Source organism: Spermophilus citellus (genome assembly GCF_964194105.1).
Source record: "Spermophilus citellus genome assembly, chromosome: 4".
In the NCBI taxonomy this organism is placed as follows: Eukaryota; Metazoa; Chordata; class Mammalia; order Rodentia; family Sciuridae; genus Spermophilus; species Spermophilus citellus.
The window spans coordinates 199,256,655-199,274,322 of record NC_138185.1 but is presented as its reverse complement, the minus strand read 5'-3'; the positions used below and the strand labels follow the sequence as shown (position 1 = coordinate 199,274,322).

General features: G+C 48.4%; 1 protein-coding gene and 1 pseudogene across 10 annotated transcripts; one reads left to right on the top strand and one right to left on the bottom strand.

The window, feature by feature from the left end:
* The first annotated feature begins 3,355 nt into the window (after positions 1 to 3,355).
* On the top strand, positions 3,356 to 17,643 carry ABCD4 (ATP binding cassette subfamily D member 4). 9 transcript variants are annotated; one of them, XM_081289436.1, is made up of 19 exons: positions 3,356 to 3,486; positions 4,246 to 4,364; positions 4,515 to 4,642; positions 5,799 to 5,938; positions 6,976 to 7,092; positions 7,441 to 7,566; positions 8,294 to 8,344; positions 9,835 to 9,929; positions 10,204 to 10,325; positions 10,432 to 10,523; positions 10,692 to 10,781; positions 12,557 to 12,765; positions 12,933 to 13,024; positions 13,669 to 13,705; positions 14,081 to 14,130; positions 14,468 to 14,520; positions 14,814 to 14,890; positions 15,441 to 15,556; positions 15,723 to 17,642. In XM_081289436.1, the coding sequence occupies exons 1-19, from the start codon at positions 3,449 to 3,451 to the stop codon at positions 15,789 to 15,791; spliced, it is 1,821 nt and encodes a 606-aa protein (XP_081145562.1). In that variant the 5' UTR covers positions 3,356 to 3,448; the 3' UTR covers positions 15,792 to 17,642. The 9 variants fall into 9 exon arrangements, 8 of the variants coding, with proteins under 8 accessions (XP_081145562.1, XP_081145565.1, XP_081145564.1 ...); XM_081289437.1 differs by lacking the exon at positions 3,356 to 3,486 and adding an exon at positions 3,495 to 3,728 and having other exon boundaries at positions 15,723 to 17,641; XM_081289441.1 differs by lacking the exon at positions 4,246 to 4,364 and having other exon boundaries at positions 3,358 to 3,486; positions 15,723 to 17,641.
* LOC308646514 (disks large-associated protein 5-like) lies at positions 16,951 to 17,644 on the bottom strand (annotated as a pseudogene). Its single transcript has one exon. The product of its transcript is annotated as a disks large-associated protein 5-like (transcript).
* Between the last annotated feature and the right edge of the window lie 24 nt (positions 17,645 to 17,668).

Sequence of the window (17,668 nt, the reverse complement as noted above, 5' to 3'; positions counted from 1 at the left end):
AATCACCATTTAACACCATCCCCACCCCCAATTTCCTCCAAGGAACTTGGTCTTATCAAAGTCACTGATAAGATTCAGGATGCAATTCCAGGGGGTAATTCTCAGTCCTCATCCACACTTTTCAGCAGAACTTGACACAAATGATCCTGCCTTGCTCTCCCTGCCCCCTCCCCTGGCTATTCGAGTAATGGAACCCAGGGCCTGATGCATACTAGGCAAAAGGCTCTACCAGTTTTTGTTAAGGAGATTGAACTCAGTGATGTTTTACCACTGAGCCACTATCCCAGCCCTTTTTATTTTTTATTTTAAGAGAGGGTCTTGCTAAGTTGCTGAGGCTGGCTTTGTACTTGCGATCCTCCTGCCTCAACCTCCAGAGCCACTGGGATTACAAGAATGAGCCTGGCCAGCCATGCCATTTTGAACATCTCAAGAAATTTCCCTCCCAGGCAGTTGTATTTGCTGTTCCCTTTATTGAGAAAGCTTTCCTCAGCATGTGCCTGGCTCCTTCCTTACTTCATTCAGGTTGCCATCAAAAACCTTCCTTCCCTAACCACCCTATCCCAAGGAACAATCCTACCCCAGCCCTCGTCCTCCTCATACTCCTTGGGAGGAACATGGAGATGCCGCCTTTAGGCCCTTTCAAGAAGCCTGTTGCCTTAGCTGCTGGGAGTGCTGTCAGCCCCTTCAAGGATTGTTTCCCTACAGCATAGACTTGCCCAAGGCCATGATTTTTTTTTTATAGGTAACCCATGTCTAAAGACTGGTAGGGTGGGTAGAAAAGGTGGCTATTTGGGTCCAACAGGGGACAACTTAGGCCCTTTTAGCTCAGATACTCCTCATGAGGTTGACCAAGGATGTCATGGGACCTACCTCTCAGCTGGATTTCTCCCTCTGCCAAATTCCTCTTTCTTCCACAGGTGTGATCCCAAGAGTATTTGTAAATGTCAAGAAAAGTTCCATAGTATGGGTCCCAGTGGACTCAACCTGTGATACCCTACTTATAGTTTCCTTAGCATCACTGAACTGTTTTTGTTTTGGTTAGGTTTTTTTTTTCTTTTTTTGGTTATGGATGATGATGATGATTATTATTATTATTACTATTCTATTATCTGGTAGTACTGGGACTGAACCCAAAAGTTCCTCAAATGTTTGCCTAGCATGTCTCTATTCAGCTGACAACTTTATCCCTCCTGTTCTATCCCTATCTGGAGACAAAGCCTGGTCTCACATGGAGAAGCTGCCACTGGTCTTTGAACCAGCTACAATACAGGTGTTTTCACTTGGTCAGCCCACGGGGATACATTTTGAATTAAGCAACTATTCTTGAGTACTTTTCTTTTTCAAAATATTTTATTTAGAGAGAGGATCTTGTTAAGTTGCTTAAGGCCTTGCTGAGGCTGGCTTTAAACTCATGATCCTCCTGCTCAGACTCCGGAGCTGCTGGGCTTACAAGCGAGTGCCACCACACCCAGCCTTCATTCTTGTTAATGGCTAAGAAATGTATTCTATAAAGTGAGTGTGTCATATTTTAACCACTGCAATCTGGTAGCATCTGGTATTTTGCTATGATCTGTTATGCTGCAGAAACTTCCTTATGATTAACCCTGCGCTCTCAGGCAGACACAGCTACAAGTCCTGGAGATGAAACTACTGCATCATCTAAAACTTGATGGTAATTACAAAATCACTTTCTTTCTCCCCCCTTTTTTATCCTCTCTTTATGTATGAGAATGAGGAAGTAGTCTAAGAGTCTATCAGCTGGAAAAGGAAGTATCATCCTAGTACAAGAAAAGCATAAGCAGAAACCATGCCTGTGTGTTTTTCAAAGTTTGGGATGTCTTGTTCATTTTCTTCCTGGCCTCTAGGCACAGCATTCCTTCTCCAGTTTACAGGGCAGGACCCACCTGGAACAAAGGTCTTTGATCAGAGAATTTCTTCATGACTGGCTCCTACAGAGAAAGGTGGAGGAAGTTTCAATTAATATTTATAGGTTTAATGCCTAGCTTTGAGGGAGAGAGGTTCCAGTTTCTATAACCTGTCTTGGTAAAGAGGAATTCTGGTTTCTGTGATTTGCTTCAAGGAAGAAAGAGAGGCTAGAGGACAAGAAGTCAGAACTTGCTTCTGAGTCTGCTTCTGAAACCTTTCAATCTCCTTTAGTTCCAACCACTCAGCATGTCAAAGCACAATGTCATGTTTGGGCCCCAACACTTCCTAAGTTTAAATACACAGTGTCAAGGGGGCCTGGGACAGTAAAGCCACTAAACACCAAATCAGAACTTTTTTTTTCCTCTTTGGTGCTAGGGGTAAAACCCAGAGCTTTATGCATTTAGGCAAGTGCTTCACCATTGAGTTATATCCCCAGTCCCCTGATTCCTGTTTTTATTCTATTAATTAATTATGTATTGTCATTGAGGATTGAACCCCGGGCTTGCTTTACCACTAAGCTACATGCCTCGCCCTTTTTTTTTTTTTTTTTTTTTTTTTTTTTTTAGAGACTTGCATTTTTTTTTTAAAGAGAGAGGAGAGGGGGAGAGAGAGAGAGAGAGAAAGAGAGAATTTGTTTATTTTTTATTTTAGTTCTCGGCGGACACAACATCTTTGTTTGTATGTGGTGCTGAGGATCGAACCCGGGCCGCACGCATGCCAGGCGAGCGCGCTACCGCTTGAGCCACATCCCCAGCCCCATGCATCGCCCTTTTAATTTTTTTTTTTGGGGGGGGGGGTGCTGGGGATGGAACACAGGGCCTTGTGCATGCAAGGCAAGCACTCTACCAACTGAGCTACATCCCCAGCTCCTTTATTTTGTATTTTGATACTGGGCCTTGCTAAGTTGCTGAGGGTCTCCCTAAATTGCCCAGGCTGGCCTGGAACTTAAGATCCTCCTGCCTCAGCCTCCCGAGTCGCTGGGATTACAGGCGTGCGCCCGGCTCTGATTCATGTTTTTTTTTTTAATGATCTCGCCGGCTTCCCTGGGAGAATGTATGAAACATCTACTACGGGGGTCTGGGGTTGTGGCTTAGTGGTAGAGCGCTCGCCTAGAACATGCGAGGTGCTAGGTTCGATCCTCAGCACCACATAAAAATAAATAAAATAAAGGCATTGTGTACAACTACAACTAAAAAAAAAAAATCTAGTCAGAATCTAAATAGTTGTCATAAAATAATTACATCCCCTGCAACCTCCTGTCCAAGGGGAAATCTCCCAGATCCAGAAGGGGACGCTCTAGCTAATGGGCCAGCCAAATCGACGATGGGCACTCGTTGGTATTTTCGGAGAAGTCGGCCATTTCCGGGAGCGACCGAGTTGCACGGCGCCTTCCTCTCTATCCACCACCCTCTCTGTGGTCGCTGGGGCCCCGCCCCTCCCCGGGACTGGCCGCGAGCTCCGCGGACTCTGCCCAGGGCTCAACTTGGGGTGGCCGGGTTCCCTGTCTGTCGGATCCCGGGCCATGGCGGTCCGGGGGCCAGCGCCCAGAGCTGGTGCCAGGTGAGCAGAGTGCTGGCGAGGAGGGCTCGGTGAGCGCGGGGCCTCTTCCCAGGACTGGAGAAGCAGCTCCTGCCTCCGCGCCGTGTCCTCCTGGAGCCCGGCTCCAGTGACGTCTGAGCATAAAGAGCAACTCTTGAAAGGACGCCCACCTTCCGCGCGGATCCTAGGCTGCTTTGCATCGGCTACTGCCCTTTGCTGCCGTCCTCAGGGGTCATTTTGCCGCCTGCTGCACCCTGGTTGTGGTATCCTGTCCTTCGCAACTGACTGCATGCGTGGGAGCCACAAGTGCACAGATTTGAGTGGATGATCTTTCTCAGTTCTTGGCACCGCTTTAAATTTTAATTTCTCTTTAATCCATCTGCAAATTTCTAATCTAATTCTTTTTAACTAAGGTCTCTGGTACTCCACTGAACAAAAATATTCGTCCTAATAAAGTTAATTCCATCACTTTTTTCTTTATAGCCTGGATTTTCTACAGAACAGTGTGTAATTATCTCCATAACTGCTTTATTCCTCTCCTTTGTTTGTTTGTGTTGATTCTGAGGATTGAGCACATCCCAAGCCCTTTTTATTTTTTGAGACACAACCTTGCTAAGTTACTGAGGGACTCTAAGTTGCTGAGGCTGACCTGGAACTTCTGATCCTACTGCCTCAGCCTCCTAAGCCACAGGGATACAGGTGTGTGGGCCTGGCTTTCATAACTGCTTTCTAAGGCTTACAAATTTCTGGTCTTCTCTCTGCTTCCTGACTTTTCTTTAGGCCCAAGTTAGATCTGCACTTTCTCCATCGGTTCCTAAGGATACAGAAGGTTTTGTTTCCTTCTTGGTTGTCACAGAATGTCTTGATGTTCCTGACTCTTTTGTGTGTGGCCCTAATGGGTGAGTGAGTAACTTGGACTTTGAAGAGGTGGGTAGAGCCCTGGTTTTGGGTCCCTTTCCTTCTCTCTGGGGTGTTTATGAAGCAAGGATTCAGCAAGCCTCCCTCCTTTTCCCTCATCACTAATTTCTGACTCCTCTTCCTCCTTGCAGAACAACTGGTAATCTACCGGGTCGGCTTGATCCCCAGTCAGTACTTTGGGGTCCTGGGAAACAAAGACTTGGATGGGTTTAAGGCGCTGACATTTCTGGCTCTCGTGCTCATCGTTCTCAACTCCACAGTAAGGGTTTTCCTTTCACCCAGGCTAGTGTGAGTGGATTGCCCAGTGGGACTTCAACTCCAGGAAACAGGAATCAATGTGCAATGTGTTTCCTCCTTTTTCTGGGAATTGGAGGTTAGAACTGAAGGTTTCCCTGAAAGTTAGAACTCTTTGCAGGGCATTGATCTTACTGTTGCTTCCTTTGGAACTAATGTCTCAGGTGTTTCAAACTCCTAAGGTTAGGCTGAAAGGTTCTGGATGAATTCACCATTTAGTGGAAATAGTCATTGTCCCTGAAGTTCTCAGAACTCTTGCTTCAGGGAGCCAGAGCACTTTAAAACCAGGATCAATAGCTAGAGCTGCTGCTCCTCCTCTGGCTGCTGAGGTTGTGATTCATCCTGGCATATGTCACAGCTCCAGTTTTAGCACCTGCTGCTTTCTTACAGAATGGCCTTCTTTCCCCATCTCTCTCGTTCACTTGACTATGGCCTGCTCATTTTTTTCAAGTTACCTCCATTGTCCCCTCTTTTGAAACCTCCTCAAGTTTCTCCTTCATGTTTCCTCCATCAAATGCAGCCCTTTTCCTGTACTTAACTAATTCCTTGAGTTGACCTCTGCTGTCACATCCTTATCATTGTCTGCTCCCCGATGGCTGTGAGCTCATTCCTCTTTCCCTAGTGCTTAGCACAGCAAAAGTGCTTTGCACATGGCAGATGATGAGTCAGGTATCTGCCAGGACTCAACCTAATGTTCTCTCAAGCTGCACCAGCTGTTTTATAGGGAGCCCCCCTCCCCCATTATGCTTTGGCCACGTTTGATGGATCTTCATTTAGAAAAGCACTGGCCACCCAGAACCCTCTTCCACACTTTGGGGACAGAGGAGTAAAAGCATAAATGATGATATGGTTCCCAAGCTCCAGAAACTGTTATGCTTTCAGTGTAAGATAGTAAATTGTAGAAAGAGGCTTGAGGGTCTTGCTTTTGGTAAGTCCTTCAAGATTCGGTGAAGGAATAAACACATGAGTGAAGGGAAGGGTGAGTCCCATGATTTGAAGCTTTACAGGAGGAAAGTGCTGAGTGATCAGAATGGGCTGGGCCTAATTAGCAAAGGCTCCTGCCAGCCCTGAGCTTTGAACTGAGTCTTGCATGCCTTCTTCCTGTCTCCCCCACTGCACAGCTGAAGAGCTTTGACCAGTTCACCTGCAACCTGCTATATGTGAGCTGGAGGAAGGACCTCACTGAGCACCTACACCGCCTCTACTTCCGGGCCCGCGTGTACTACACCCTCAACGTGCTGCGGGATGACATCGATAACCCGTAGGCTTCCCCCTCGGTCCTTGTTCCCTTTGCATGCCCGTTCATCTGGCTGCAGACCTCATGGAGGTCATCTGTAGCAGGCAATGTTGCTTCCCAGAGCTGTAGGGAAGGGTGCTCTGCAGAGAACCCCCGGAGAGGCTGCAGGGCTGAGAATAGGGAGCCAAAAAGAGGCATGAGCAGCTCCCTTTTGTTCATTTCATATCCTGGGCTTCTAAATAAGGCAAGTGAAGAAAACATCCTTGCTTAAAAAAAACAAACAAATAAAAAACAGGTTTTGAATTTTTAGCAGCAAAATAACAAAAAAACCCAAAAAGTTACTGCTGTCTGGGTCTGATGTAGTATTTAGTTTCTCATTCTGTCACCTCCCAGCTTCTATTCTTTTTTTATAGGTGAGGAAACTGAGTCCCAAGAATTGCAAGTGACTTGCCCAGGGTCACATCTCTCATTGGGAATAGAAGTCAGGGTAGCCTTGGTAGTGCAGAGAGATCTATGGGGTTTCTCCTTATCACTCTCCTCTCACGCCACCACCCTCCCCCCCAAGCACTTGGCTACCTGGGAGGCCCTTCCTCAGCTCAAGCTGTGTTTCACAGTGAAGGTGCTGCCTTTGCTGCTTACTTAGCCCCTTCCTGATGACTCCACCCTGGAGAGGCTGTCCTAGGCAGATCGCTGTACTGGGGCAGGCTCAGAACTGCAGAGAGACTAGGGAGGATGAGATAAGGGGACCTTCCTAATTGTCTGGAAAGGTAGCTCTTCTACTCTCAAGTTTTCCTTTGGCTGTGCACAGAGCTAGCTGAGGCTCCTGCATGCTGGGCCTTTCATTTCTACTTCTCTGGGGAGTAAACTGAGGCACCATAAGAAGCAGCTGCCTAGAACCGTGTATAGAAATTCTAAGGGTTTAGTTCCCTCTAGGAAACCAGCCTTGTCTGGATGTATGTTTCCCTGGGGTCGTTGCTGAGGGCACTGAAAGGCAAAGTCAGGAGAAATGAGAGTGCCCTGCTTTCTTGGCCCTTGAACCCAGCTGATGTGATTGGCTGCAGGGACCAGCGCATCAGCCAGGATGTGGAGCGATTCTGCCGGCAGCTCAGCAGCATGGTCAGCAAGCTGATCATCTCCCCGTTCACGCTCATCTACTATACTTACCAGTGCTTCCAGAGGTACAGGCCCTTCTCCCCCAGAGTTTCCCCAGAGTCTGTCTCTCAGAGGTCAGGTCAGAGTCCAAGATGTCTTGCCTTCCCTGCCCCCACCTGACCCAAAGAAGTCTCCCTAGCGGTTGTGCCCTGGCCTCTATCCTCTTTGACCCCGAGTGATATTTCAGTGTCACAGTGATCCTGAAACTCTGACAGCTCACACCAGGTATCGGATGTCCCCTCATAAGAGGAGAGGGTCCACAGAGCTGTTGAGACTGGACAGGGACTATCCAGGAAGGGGCAGGGAGCAAGGCTGAGGCCTGTGGGGCCGTGAGGTGCCCCACACCCTCCCTCACCCTCTCATTCTACTTTCAGCACAGGGTGGCTTGGGCCTGTGAGCATCTTCGGATATTTCATCCTGGGAACCATGGTGAACAAAACTTTGATGGGGCCCATTGTGGCCAAGCTGGTGCAGCAGGAGAAACTAGAAGGGGATTTTAGGTGTGTCTTTTGCTTGAGGTTTCTGGGCTGGGCATGATGGTTAAGGGATAGGGTCTGGGGTAAGACTGCTGAAGTTCAGATCCTAGCTGTGCTAGTTACTAGCAGCGTGATCTCAGGTGAAGGCTTTCAACATCTCAAATGTTTGGTTTTCTTATCTCTACAGATTAGAATGGGATGTGTGTTTGCCTACTAAGGAATAAAGAGATTATACATGAGAAGCATTGAGAATAGTGTCTGGTTGTCCATTGCCAAATTCCTTGCTTGCCTCCTTTTTTTTTTTTTTTTTTTGTGGTACTGAGGATTGAACCCAGGGCCTTGTGCATGTGAGGCAAGCACTCTACCAACTGAGCTATATCCCCAGCCCGCCAAAGTCCTTATTCTCCCTGGGTCTTCTCATGTGCTTCTGGTCTAACCAACATGACTCAGGTCTGTTGGGGCTGTCATCTAATTGATCCAGCCCTTACTCTATGATTTTCTTGGCCTCCTGGGTGGGCCTATGGAGAGGAGGGATTGTGAACAGGAATGCACCTGTCCTGTCCTCTCATTAGAAAGCTGAGGGTGGCCCTGTCTTTGCATGGCTTTTGCTACCCCAACAGGCCTTGGGATTTCCCACCCCTAAGACAAACCAGGGAAGGGTTGGTTGAGGTAGCCAGAGCTCTTAGGGAGGGGTTTCCTCTCTATCCAGAGCTCACCATTGTTAGTACACATCTCCCTTTGGTCTGCCTAGGTTCAAGCACATGCAGATTCGGGTGAACGCTGAGCCTGCTGCTTTCTACAGGTGAGTCTGGTAGAGAGAGTTCCCCTTCCACCTTGCAGAGGTAGTACCCAAGAAGGAAAGTTGAAATTGATAACTCTCCCACCCCCAGAGCTCATACTGAACACTGTCACATTTGCCTGAGACCCTCTCACTGCCCTTCTCTGCCTTGCCCTTAGGTCCTAGGAGACTCCTAGCTGGAGTCTCCTTATAGTAGCTAGTTTTAGTCTTAGTGCCTAACATGGGACCTGAAATGGCCACAGAATAAAATGAGGGGATGTGTCGCCATCTTGCTGATGTCTGATGCATCGCCTCTACCTCTGTTTTCTTGTTGTGAATTAGCTTTTTTCCCTAGCACCTGACATCCAAGACTGTTTCTTTTTCTCTGTAGCATGGGACTTCTCAGGAGACCTACTCCCCACAAACACCGCCAGAATATGTGGTCTCCTGATGGCAGTGTTGTGAAATGTCCCTTCCCTCCAGGACCAGGGCAATCCCTGAGCTCTACCTTGTGTAAGGCCACTATCAGTGTTTGGACTGATAGTCCAGGGCCCAGAGGTTTATGTTAAGAAGTTGCTAATTTTTGGATTAGCTGTACTTGGGGTGGATCTAATGGCCTGTGTCCTTTGTTCTTCTGTCAGATTCTGCTGTATTTTGCGTCTACCACTACTTGGGAACACCCAGAGTATTAGGAATCTGAGCCAGATTGAGTGGTGGGGTGGGGAGAGTTGGATGGGTGGCGAGTTTGCTTTCAGATTCTTCAGCTTCTGCTCAACTTTGGGGAAAACAGTTCTTGGAGGTATTGTTCCTCTGTGGCGTCTCTATGCAAAATCTGAAGTGCCCCCCTCTTCTCCATCTTTTCTGCCTGGAGAATTTCTACTTATCCTTGAAGCCCCAAGTAAGCTCCAAGGCGCTTTCCCAGGCTTCCTTAGTGGGCAGGTCTGTTTATTGCCATAGCCCTGAGGACAGACATGCTCACACTCCATACTCCAGAAACAATGCAGTGTGTCCACATGACCTCTGAACTGGGACCTATGGAAGTCAAGAACTGTTTGTCCACTTCTTCATTGCACTGGCTGACTAGCGTAGAGCCTGGCGAGTAGTGTCTGCTGCAATTTATTTATTTGGTTAATAACAGCGGCTTTTGTTGAGGGCCCCTCATGTCTGCTACTTTATATCCAGAAACGCAATTCTCAGCCTAACCTATTATGTAGGTATTATTAGCTCCATTTGACAGATGAGAAAAAATAAGGTCCTAGAGGCTTACGTAACCTGCCACTGTCACCTGCCTAAAAACTGGCTAGAGCCAGGATTTGAATCAGGTCTGGCCAAGTCTAGAGTGTGTGTTCTTTCCACAAACAATATCATGAGGCAGAACAAGCAATGAATGGTTGTTAGTGACAGAAAGGGTCTGAAGCTAAGATTGTTTGGATGGGCTTGGTCCCTAAAGGAGGCCGTGATGAGGGGTGGGGTGCCCCTGCAGGCCCTGTGGACATCCCAGCCTTTCTCATCAGAGCTGGGCATGTGGAGCACATGAGGACAGACCGCAGGCTGCAGAGACTCCTTCAGACCCAGAGGGAGCTGATGTCCAAAGAGCTCTGGCTGTACAGTAAGCAGAGGGTTCCCTGGAGGTGGGAACCATACGGTGGGAATGGTCCACTTCCCTTCCCGTACCTCTGTGCTTGTTTACCTGTCCTGAGAAACATGTTCTGATGAAGGAATTAACTCAGGGGAGCCACTGCCTCTGCCGTGGGTGTCCTCAGGAGAATGAGGATCCAGGGGAATTGTGGTCCTGCTTGACTTCCTGCTCCCCATCCCAAGGATTGTGTCCCCTTCAAAGCACTTGAGTAGCTCATGGGTCTCCCACTTTCTCTCTCCTGTAGTTGGTGTCAACACCTTTGACTATCTGGGCAGCATCCTGAGTTATGTTGTCATCGCAATCCCCATTTTCAGTGGGGTCTATGGAGACCTGACCCCTACAGAGCTGAGCACTCTGGTCAGCAAGGTAAGAATCCCTCCTGGTGACCCCTCATACTGCACACCCCATCCTTTGGTCTGCGCCCAGGGTCTGGGAGTTGAGGCTGGCACTGACCACTCTCCATCCTGTCCAGAATGCCTTTGTGTGCATGTACCTCATCAACTGCTTCACCCGACTCATCGACCTTTCCACTACGCTGTCAGACGTGGCTGGTTACACACACAGGTGAGGCTGCGTCCCACCCCACTGGACCCTGAACTGAGTGTGTGCTGTTGGAAGAAGCAGCTAAGTGGGAAAGGGAACAGAAAATCTCCCCATATACTAGAGAGTGTGAGTCAGTGTCACTTCACCTGGCACCCCAGACCCTGCCTCAGGTTCTCGCTTCTTGCTCAGGATTGGGGAGCTTCAGGAGGCTCTGATGGAGATGGCCCTGAAGTTGCAGGACTGTGAGGTCCTGGATGAGACTGAGTGGGACTTGGACAAGTGAGTACTCGTGAATCCCCAGCTTGGGTTCACCCTGGTGCCCTACCCCTCCCAGCTGAGTAGCAACAGAGTCGTGAGGTGAGTGGAAGCAACCTCCATCTGGTGCCAAGCACATTGTGATTGCTGTCACACGGTTTGGCACCCAGTGTTTGGGTTTACATCATCCCCCAGCTGATGGAAGCAAAGTGCTCACACCTGCCTGGGCCCCTTAACAAAAAAACAAAAACCTGAATGGTATCACCCCCTCCTCTTCTTCCTGCTGAGCTCCAGCCTGCCCTTTTCTGCAGGATGTGTCTTCTTTGTTCTCTGTGCTTCGTGCAGATCCAGAGATGTCTTCCTTCTCCTATCTTTGGAAATCAGGAATGTTTCTTACCTTGTCCTGTCTTCAGGATCTGCTTCATCTCTACTTTTCTTGGGAGATTACTTAACTGTTCTGGGCCTCAGTTTCTTTTCTTTTCCTTTTTTTAAAGAGAGAGAATTTTTTTTAATATTTATTTTTCAGTTTTTGGTGGATACAACATCTTTATTTTATTTTATGTGGTGCTGAGGATCGAACCCAGCGCCCCGCGCATGCCAGGCGAGCGTGTTACCGCTTGAGCCACATCTCCAGCCCCTGGGCCTCAGTTTCTTCATCTCTAAATAGCGAAGTTATGAAACCTTCCTCCTGCCTGGTTGTGAGGATTAGAGTTTATAGTACTTAGAAAGTGCTTGGACTCTGGTCACATAGTGAGCTTTCAAAAATGGAACAATCTGAATTACAGGTCCTGTGTTCAGCTCTCACTTCTTAAGAATGAATGTCTTAACAGTTGACCTATTTAGGCTGGGTGCCTGGTAGCTCATGCCTTTAATCCCAGCTCAGGAGGCTAAGGCAGGAAGATTGCAGATTTGAAGCCAGGGCAACTTAGTGTCTCAAAATAAGAAAATAAAAAGATCAGGGGGTGTAGTACAGTGGTCAGGTGCCCTCAAGTTCAATCCCTGGGGCATACACACACACACACACACACACACACACACAAAGCTTCATGTCACTGTGGGCCTGGAGGCTGGGAGGATGACACAGGAACTGTAGAAATTGGGTTGCTGTTCTGTGGGGAAGACAAGCATCCACGAAGAGCTAGGAATTCCAGAGCTTAACCAGAGTTCTATTCCTGTGTATTAACTACTCCCATGTTACTATCAGTTTTCTGATCACACCATGACCCACCAACATTAGATTTAGCCAAAGTCAGCTCTGCAACTCTGAACAAGCTTCTCAGCCACCTGACCTGGTTTCTTTGCCTTCCAATTGAGAAGAATATCTATGATTCATGGGCATTGAGACTGATTAACATCAGTCACATCTGGGGCTTTGCCCAGTGGGTCTCTGAGTAAGTACCCCCAGCATCCACTCCTGTATTAATGGACTCAGGATACGATACCACAGACTGAGACTGACTTCAACATCAGAAATTAATTTTCTCACAGTTCCAGGAAGTACAAGATCAAGGTGTTAGCAGGGATGGTTTTTCTTTTGGCTGCTCTTGGCTTGCAGACAGTCACCTTCTTGCTTGTCCTCATGTAGCCTTTTCTCTTGTCCTGCCCCTAGAGTCCACCCCAACAGCCTTCCACCATCACCTCTGTGAATAGCCTGTCTCCATAAGAGGTTATGTTCTGAGGTCCAGGGAGTTGAGATGTTAACATAAAACTCCAAATGCAGAAGGCTGTCTCTGGAGAAGCAGCGCCTCCCACGCAGTACTCACGCTGCCTACCCTCCTACCCCTCTCTTCTGTACCCAGAGCCTCAGGACGGCCAGCCACGGAGCCAACAGACACAGCTTTTCTGCTTGAGCGGGTCTCCATCTCTGCCCCCTCCTCTGACATACCCCTGGTCAAGGACCTGAACCTGAAGATCTGCGAGGGGCAGAGCCTGCTCATCACGGGCAATACGGGCACGGGCAAGACCTCCTTGCTGCGGGTTCTGGGCGGCCTCTGGGCAAGCACACGGGGTGAGAGCCCAGCCCTCCCTGCCTCTGACCCCTCCTTGGCCCTGGGGGAGGGGGCAGTGTGGTGGGCTCCAGCCTTCTTCGCTGGGGAAAGAGGGGGAGAGTCAGACAGGAGAGGCAGTTACCTTCTCTGTGAGATCTCAAAATGGAGGCTTCTGTGGGCTCTTCAGGCTCCGTGCAGATGCTGACCGACTTTGGGCCCCATGGGGTGCTGTTCCTGCCACAAAAGCCGTTCTTCACTGATGGGACCCTTCGGGAGCAGGTCAGCCTGATCAGAGGCCTGCTCTCTTTCCTCACCTCACCTGCTTAGCTGGGATCTCTAGCAGGGCAACAGGTCTCAGGCCCTAGGGAGTTACTGGACAGAAGGTGGGGTAAGAAAGTGGCCATGCTTATAATCCCAGTGACTCCAGAGGCTGAGGCAGGAGGATTGCAAGTTCCCGGCCAGCCTTGCCAACTTACCAAGACCCTGTCTCAAAAAATTAAAATGGGCTGGGGATGTAGCTCAGTGGTACATCCCCAGTACTACCCTCCCATTTACACACAAAAGTGGCAAGCCCAGAAATTGGGTTCTAAGAATGTTCTACTCAGCATCTGTGGATTCACTCTATGTACTCAAAACAACTCCTGGGTACAGGGAGATCTTCGGGGGCGCTGGCCAGTTAACATGTTTATTGAGCCCTCAGGAGACTCAGACTCTTGCCAATCACTTTTGAAGGTTGCAGTGGCCCTACCCCACTCTCTGTGCCCTGTCTCCCACAGGACTCTCTGGCCAGAGTGTCCCAACTCTGCTTAGGTGAAGCGGAGCCTGGCCTTCCTGGGTGGTTCCTGGGGGTTTCTGAGGGAAGGGGTTGTGTGCACCTCTGTCTCATTAGCCCTCCTCCTAGGCCAGTGTGGTTTTATTTTCAGGTGATATATCCCCTGAAGGAAATCTACCCAGACTCAGGTGAGCTGGACCTACTAAGGTCATGACTTCCATCTCAATTGCCCCTGCTCTGCCTGACTGTGACTTCACTTGCCCCCATTGGAAGAGGCTTCAGCCAGGCTGCTGGTTTCAGGTTGGGTCCCCTCCTCCACCTGTTTACTGTTTGAGGGTCTGTACTTTGCCCTCATCTTACATTCTCTTCTCCACCCTGAGGAGGGGTACCCATTGGAGGAAGGGAAGTCATTGTTTCAGCTGGCCCTTTCCTTATCAAGGGCGATAACCCATCCCCTGTGCCTCAGCCCAGCATTCTGGGTACCCCCCACCCCATGATGTGCCCCAGCTATTCTGGCCAGCCAGAGGAGCTGACATGTTGAGGAAGCCTTCTCTCTTTTGCAGGCTCCACTGACGATGAGAGGATTGTGAGGTTCTTGGAATTGGCAGGCCTGGTAAGTGGGGCAGGGGCCTGAGGACCTGAGCCTCCCTGGGAGCACTGACCACAAGTCTCTGGCTGATGACTGGGGCAGAGAGTGGGAGTACAAATTGGCAGTGGGAGCCATTGATCAGGTATAGGCCATAGAGGGTTGTAAAGAATTTTAAAACAATAAAACTGACCAAGTCTGTCTGCTTTTTGCCATCACCATGCTCCAGCAAGTCTAAACAATGTAGTCGATAGCATCCGTACAGTACTGTGGTGTGCAGAAGTGTTAATATGGTGGGGACTAAGACTGACAGGAGCACGGATGGGCCCTTTCATGGACTTCATGCCCTCTGGGTCTCTTACAGTCCAGCTTGGTGGCAAGAACAGAGGGTCTAGACCAGCAGGTGGATTGGAACTGGTAAGAATGGAGGGGGGCACTCAGCCAGATCCCTCATGAAGACAGTGAGTTCCTGGGGGCACTGCCAAGGGATGGGATAGCCCCTGACCCCAAAGGCTAGATGTTTGGTCCATCAGGCACAAGCTGTGCCCTTGAGAACAGAGTTTGGGCCTCTGGTATGGGCAGCAGGGCTGTGGCACCTTTGTCTGGGGCCAATCTCTGCACAGAGAACCTTTTCTTGCCCAGACCCATTCATGGCAAAAATCAAGCTGTCGCTTCCTTCCTTGAGCATTATCACTTGTTCTCTCTCCTAGGTATGATGTCCTGTCCCCAGGGGAGATGCAAAGGCTCTCCTTTGCCCGGCTCTTCTACCTGCAGCCAAAGTATGCAGGTGAGGCCTGCCCTGCTGTGACAGGGACTTATGTGCCCACAAGGGTAGCAGCTTGTATTCATGTACACCCAGCACACCTCGGCATGGCTGGGCATCTCTCTGTCCCTTGCATAAGAGGAGCAGTAGCTGGCACCTCAGGGCAGCCCTGGGGGTGCTACAATACCTGCTTTTAAGCTTCCTGTTTTAGCAGCAGTTGAATCCCAAAAACCAGCCGTGAGAGGGATTGTGATATAGCTTCTCTGGCTCTGCCACCAAATGAGTGGGCATCCCCGCAGCTGTGCCTGTGGCAGGTGTGGACTTTTCCAAAGATACAACCTTAGGGAACTGGGCGTCCCTGGATTAGGCAGTCTTTGGGAACACTGTGCTTACTCCAAGAAAGAGAGATTCTATTCTCAGATGTAGCCCACGGCTCCCTTGGCTCATTTTCTCCACAAGGTGGGGTTCCTGTAAGCCAGACCAGCTTTCAGCCTCCCCTAGGGCCCAGCTGGGGGTGAGTGTGGGTTAGAGGAGGCAGAGGATCAAAGTCCTGTCCTGTCGTATGTGCCCTCAGTGCTTGATGAAGCCACTAGTGCCCTGACAGAGGAGGTGGAGAGTGACCTCTACCGAATTGGCCAGCAGCTGGGAATGACATTTATCAGCGTGGGACATCGGTCCAGCCTTGAGAAGGTACCAGTGTTCACGAGGGTAGACTGAGGGGAAGGAAAAACCCAGAAGCTAGGCCTGGCTGAAGCCAGGGGCTCCTCACCTTGGAGAGTCAAGGTGGCATAGGGAATAGATTGCTTTCTTTTGTGGTGGCTGAGCAGTCTGATTGCTGTGTGGTGGTTTCTCTTAGTTTCACTCCTGGGTTCTGAAACTCTGTGGAGAAGGAAGATGGGAACTGACTAGAGCCAAAGAGGAGTGAAGCCAGGGATGTGGATGGCCACCAGCAGGAGAGCCCAGCAGCCTCCAGGAAGCCAGGAAGACCAAGGGGGCAAGAAGGAGCCCCAGGTTCACCTCCCATGTCTCATGCAGGAGCTCTTGCAGCAGTGGACCCAGCCCAGGGTGGCCCTGCAAGGAACACTAAGGTCTACTCACGGCTGCTTCTGTGGCCTCAGCCAGGGCCTCTGTACTCTGGAAATGCTGACTACTTACAGATGACTTCATCTTTGCTGAAGAAAGGTTTTTGGTTTTTTTGACAAGACAAAAACATACCTTTCATTCTGTGTGGTTAATAGACAAAATATCCTCACTTCCCCTGAGAAATAGTATATCCAAAATTCACTTAGAAGAACACTGAATATTAAAACATTATATGACAATATATAAGTGGATTGAATAGAAGTGAACTTCCAATTGTCTAAGAATATTTCACAGCACTGATAATGTAAAGAAAATGTTTGGATTTATTTTCAAATTCAAAACTCTTCTGGTTGTTCTTCACTGAGGGCCTTAGAGGTGAAAAGGTAATTAGATTATCTCCAAAGGAGAAGTGTCTGGCATGTTCTTGATGTCTCTCTCCTCTCCACTTGATTACTGACGTTTAGGCAAATCAAGAAGGTGGCATTCAGTAATGACACTTTTATTATCAAGTAGTACTAACGGAGAAGACTTAGTTTCTTCTTGTTGTGAGATGTTATTTTGTGATGGTATGTTTTTTTTCAGGGCTTCTCATCGAAACATCTTGTGAGGTAATTGAAGAATTTAGTTCCATTCTTTCTGCAATATCTGAAACTTCTTCCTTTTTGTTAGTTCTGTATTCATCATGGTTTATTTCAATTAAACCTTATAATCCAGGACACTGAATGTCTTCCACTATGCTATTCCTGCTTTCAGAAATATTTGAAAACAAAATTTTCTTATCAACACGTTCACTTTTGGTGCTCCCAGGATCCGGATTCACCGGTGGTGTCATTTGTCCTAGCAGATCTTCGTCAGCCTTGCTCTCAGGTATGGCATCCAGTGGACTTAGGGGTTCTGTGTCTTTGAGAAAGACGTTCAGAAGAAAGTTCTGAGGATGATTTAACAGGACTCTCAACTCTGAAAAACCAGTATCAACACTATTTTGACAAGTTCCTTTGATGTTATTGGGCTGTTGCCTCAGAGTGTTCTTCCTGCTTAATTTTGCCTCATTGCATTATTTATGGCAGCAAGGGGATTTCTAGCTGCAGTCCTTCCACCATCATCTTATTTTGGTTTACTTGCCATGCTTGAGATGATTTTTTTCTGAAGCACTTTTTTATTTGTGCTATTGTTTTGCCATGTAGACTCCTCAAGCTTGGTCAGATTGGTGAACTCTTGGTTTACATCTTCCATCTGAAAACTAACCATATCCCCAAATGCATCCAGCTCTGCCCAGGTAGTCTCCATTTCACCTTGTTTATGTTCACAGTCATTCTCCAGTCCTTCACACTGTTTGACTCTTTCCTTAATAAGGAGTCTTGTTTGACCAACTGCTGTGCAAAGAACATCTTCAGCATCATCTGGAATGTCCGATTCAAGCTTTCTGTCCCACTCAAGGCAGTGTGAAGTCAGTTTCTCAGTTTCTGAAATATGGACATCATATGTTGGCTCAGACATCAGATCTTCATTTAATTCAAATGATGGGACATCTTTTATTGAAAGGCCATTTGAATTTTTAGTAGTAGTTTCATTTTGATTTAAGCTATGTTCTTGATTCAAAACTGTTAGAGAACCCAAAGGACACTGTAATTTATTTGAATCTTGCTGTACAGTCTTGGTTGAGTAAGTTTTACATTTTTGGGTCAAGATTTCTTTTTGTTGGGCTGGGGATGTGGCTCA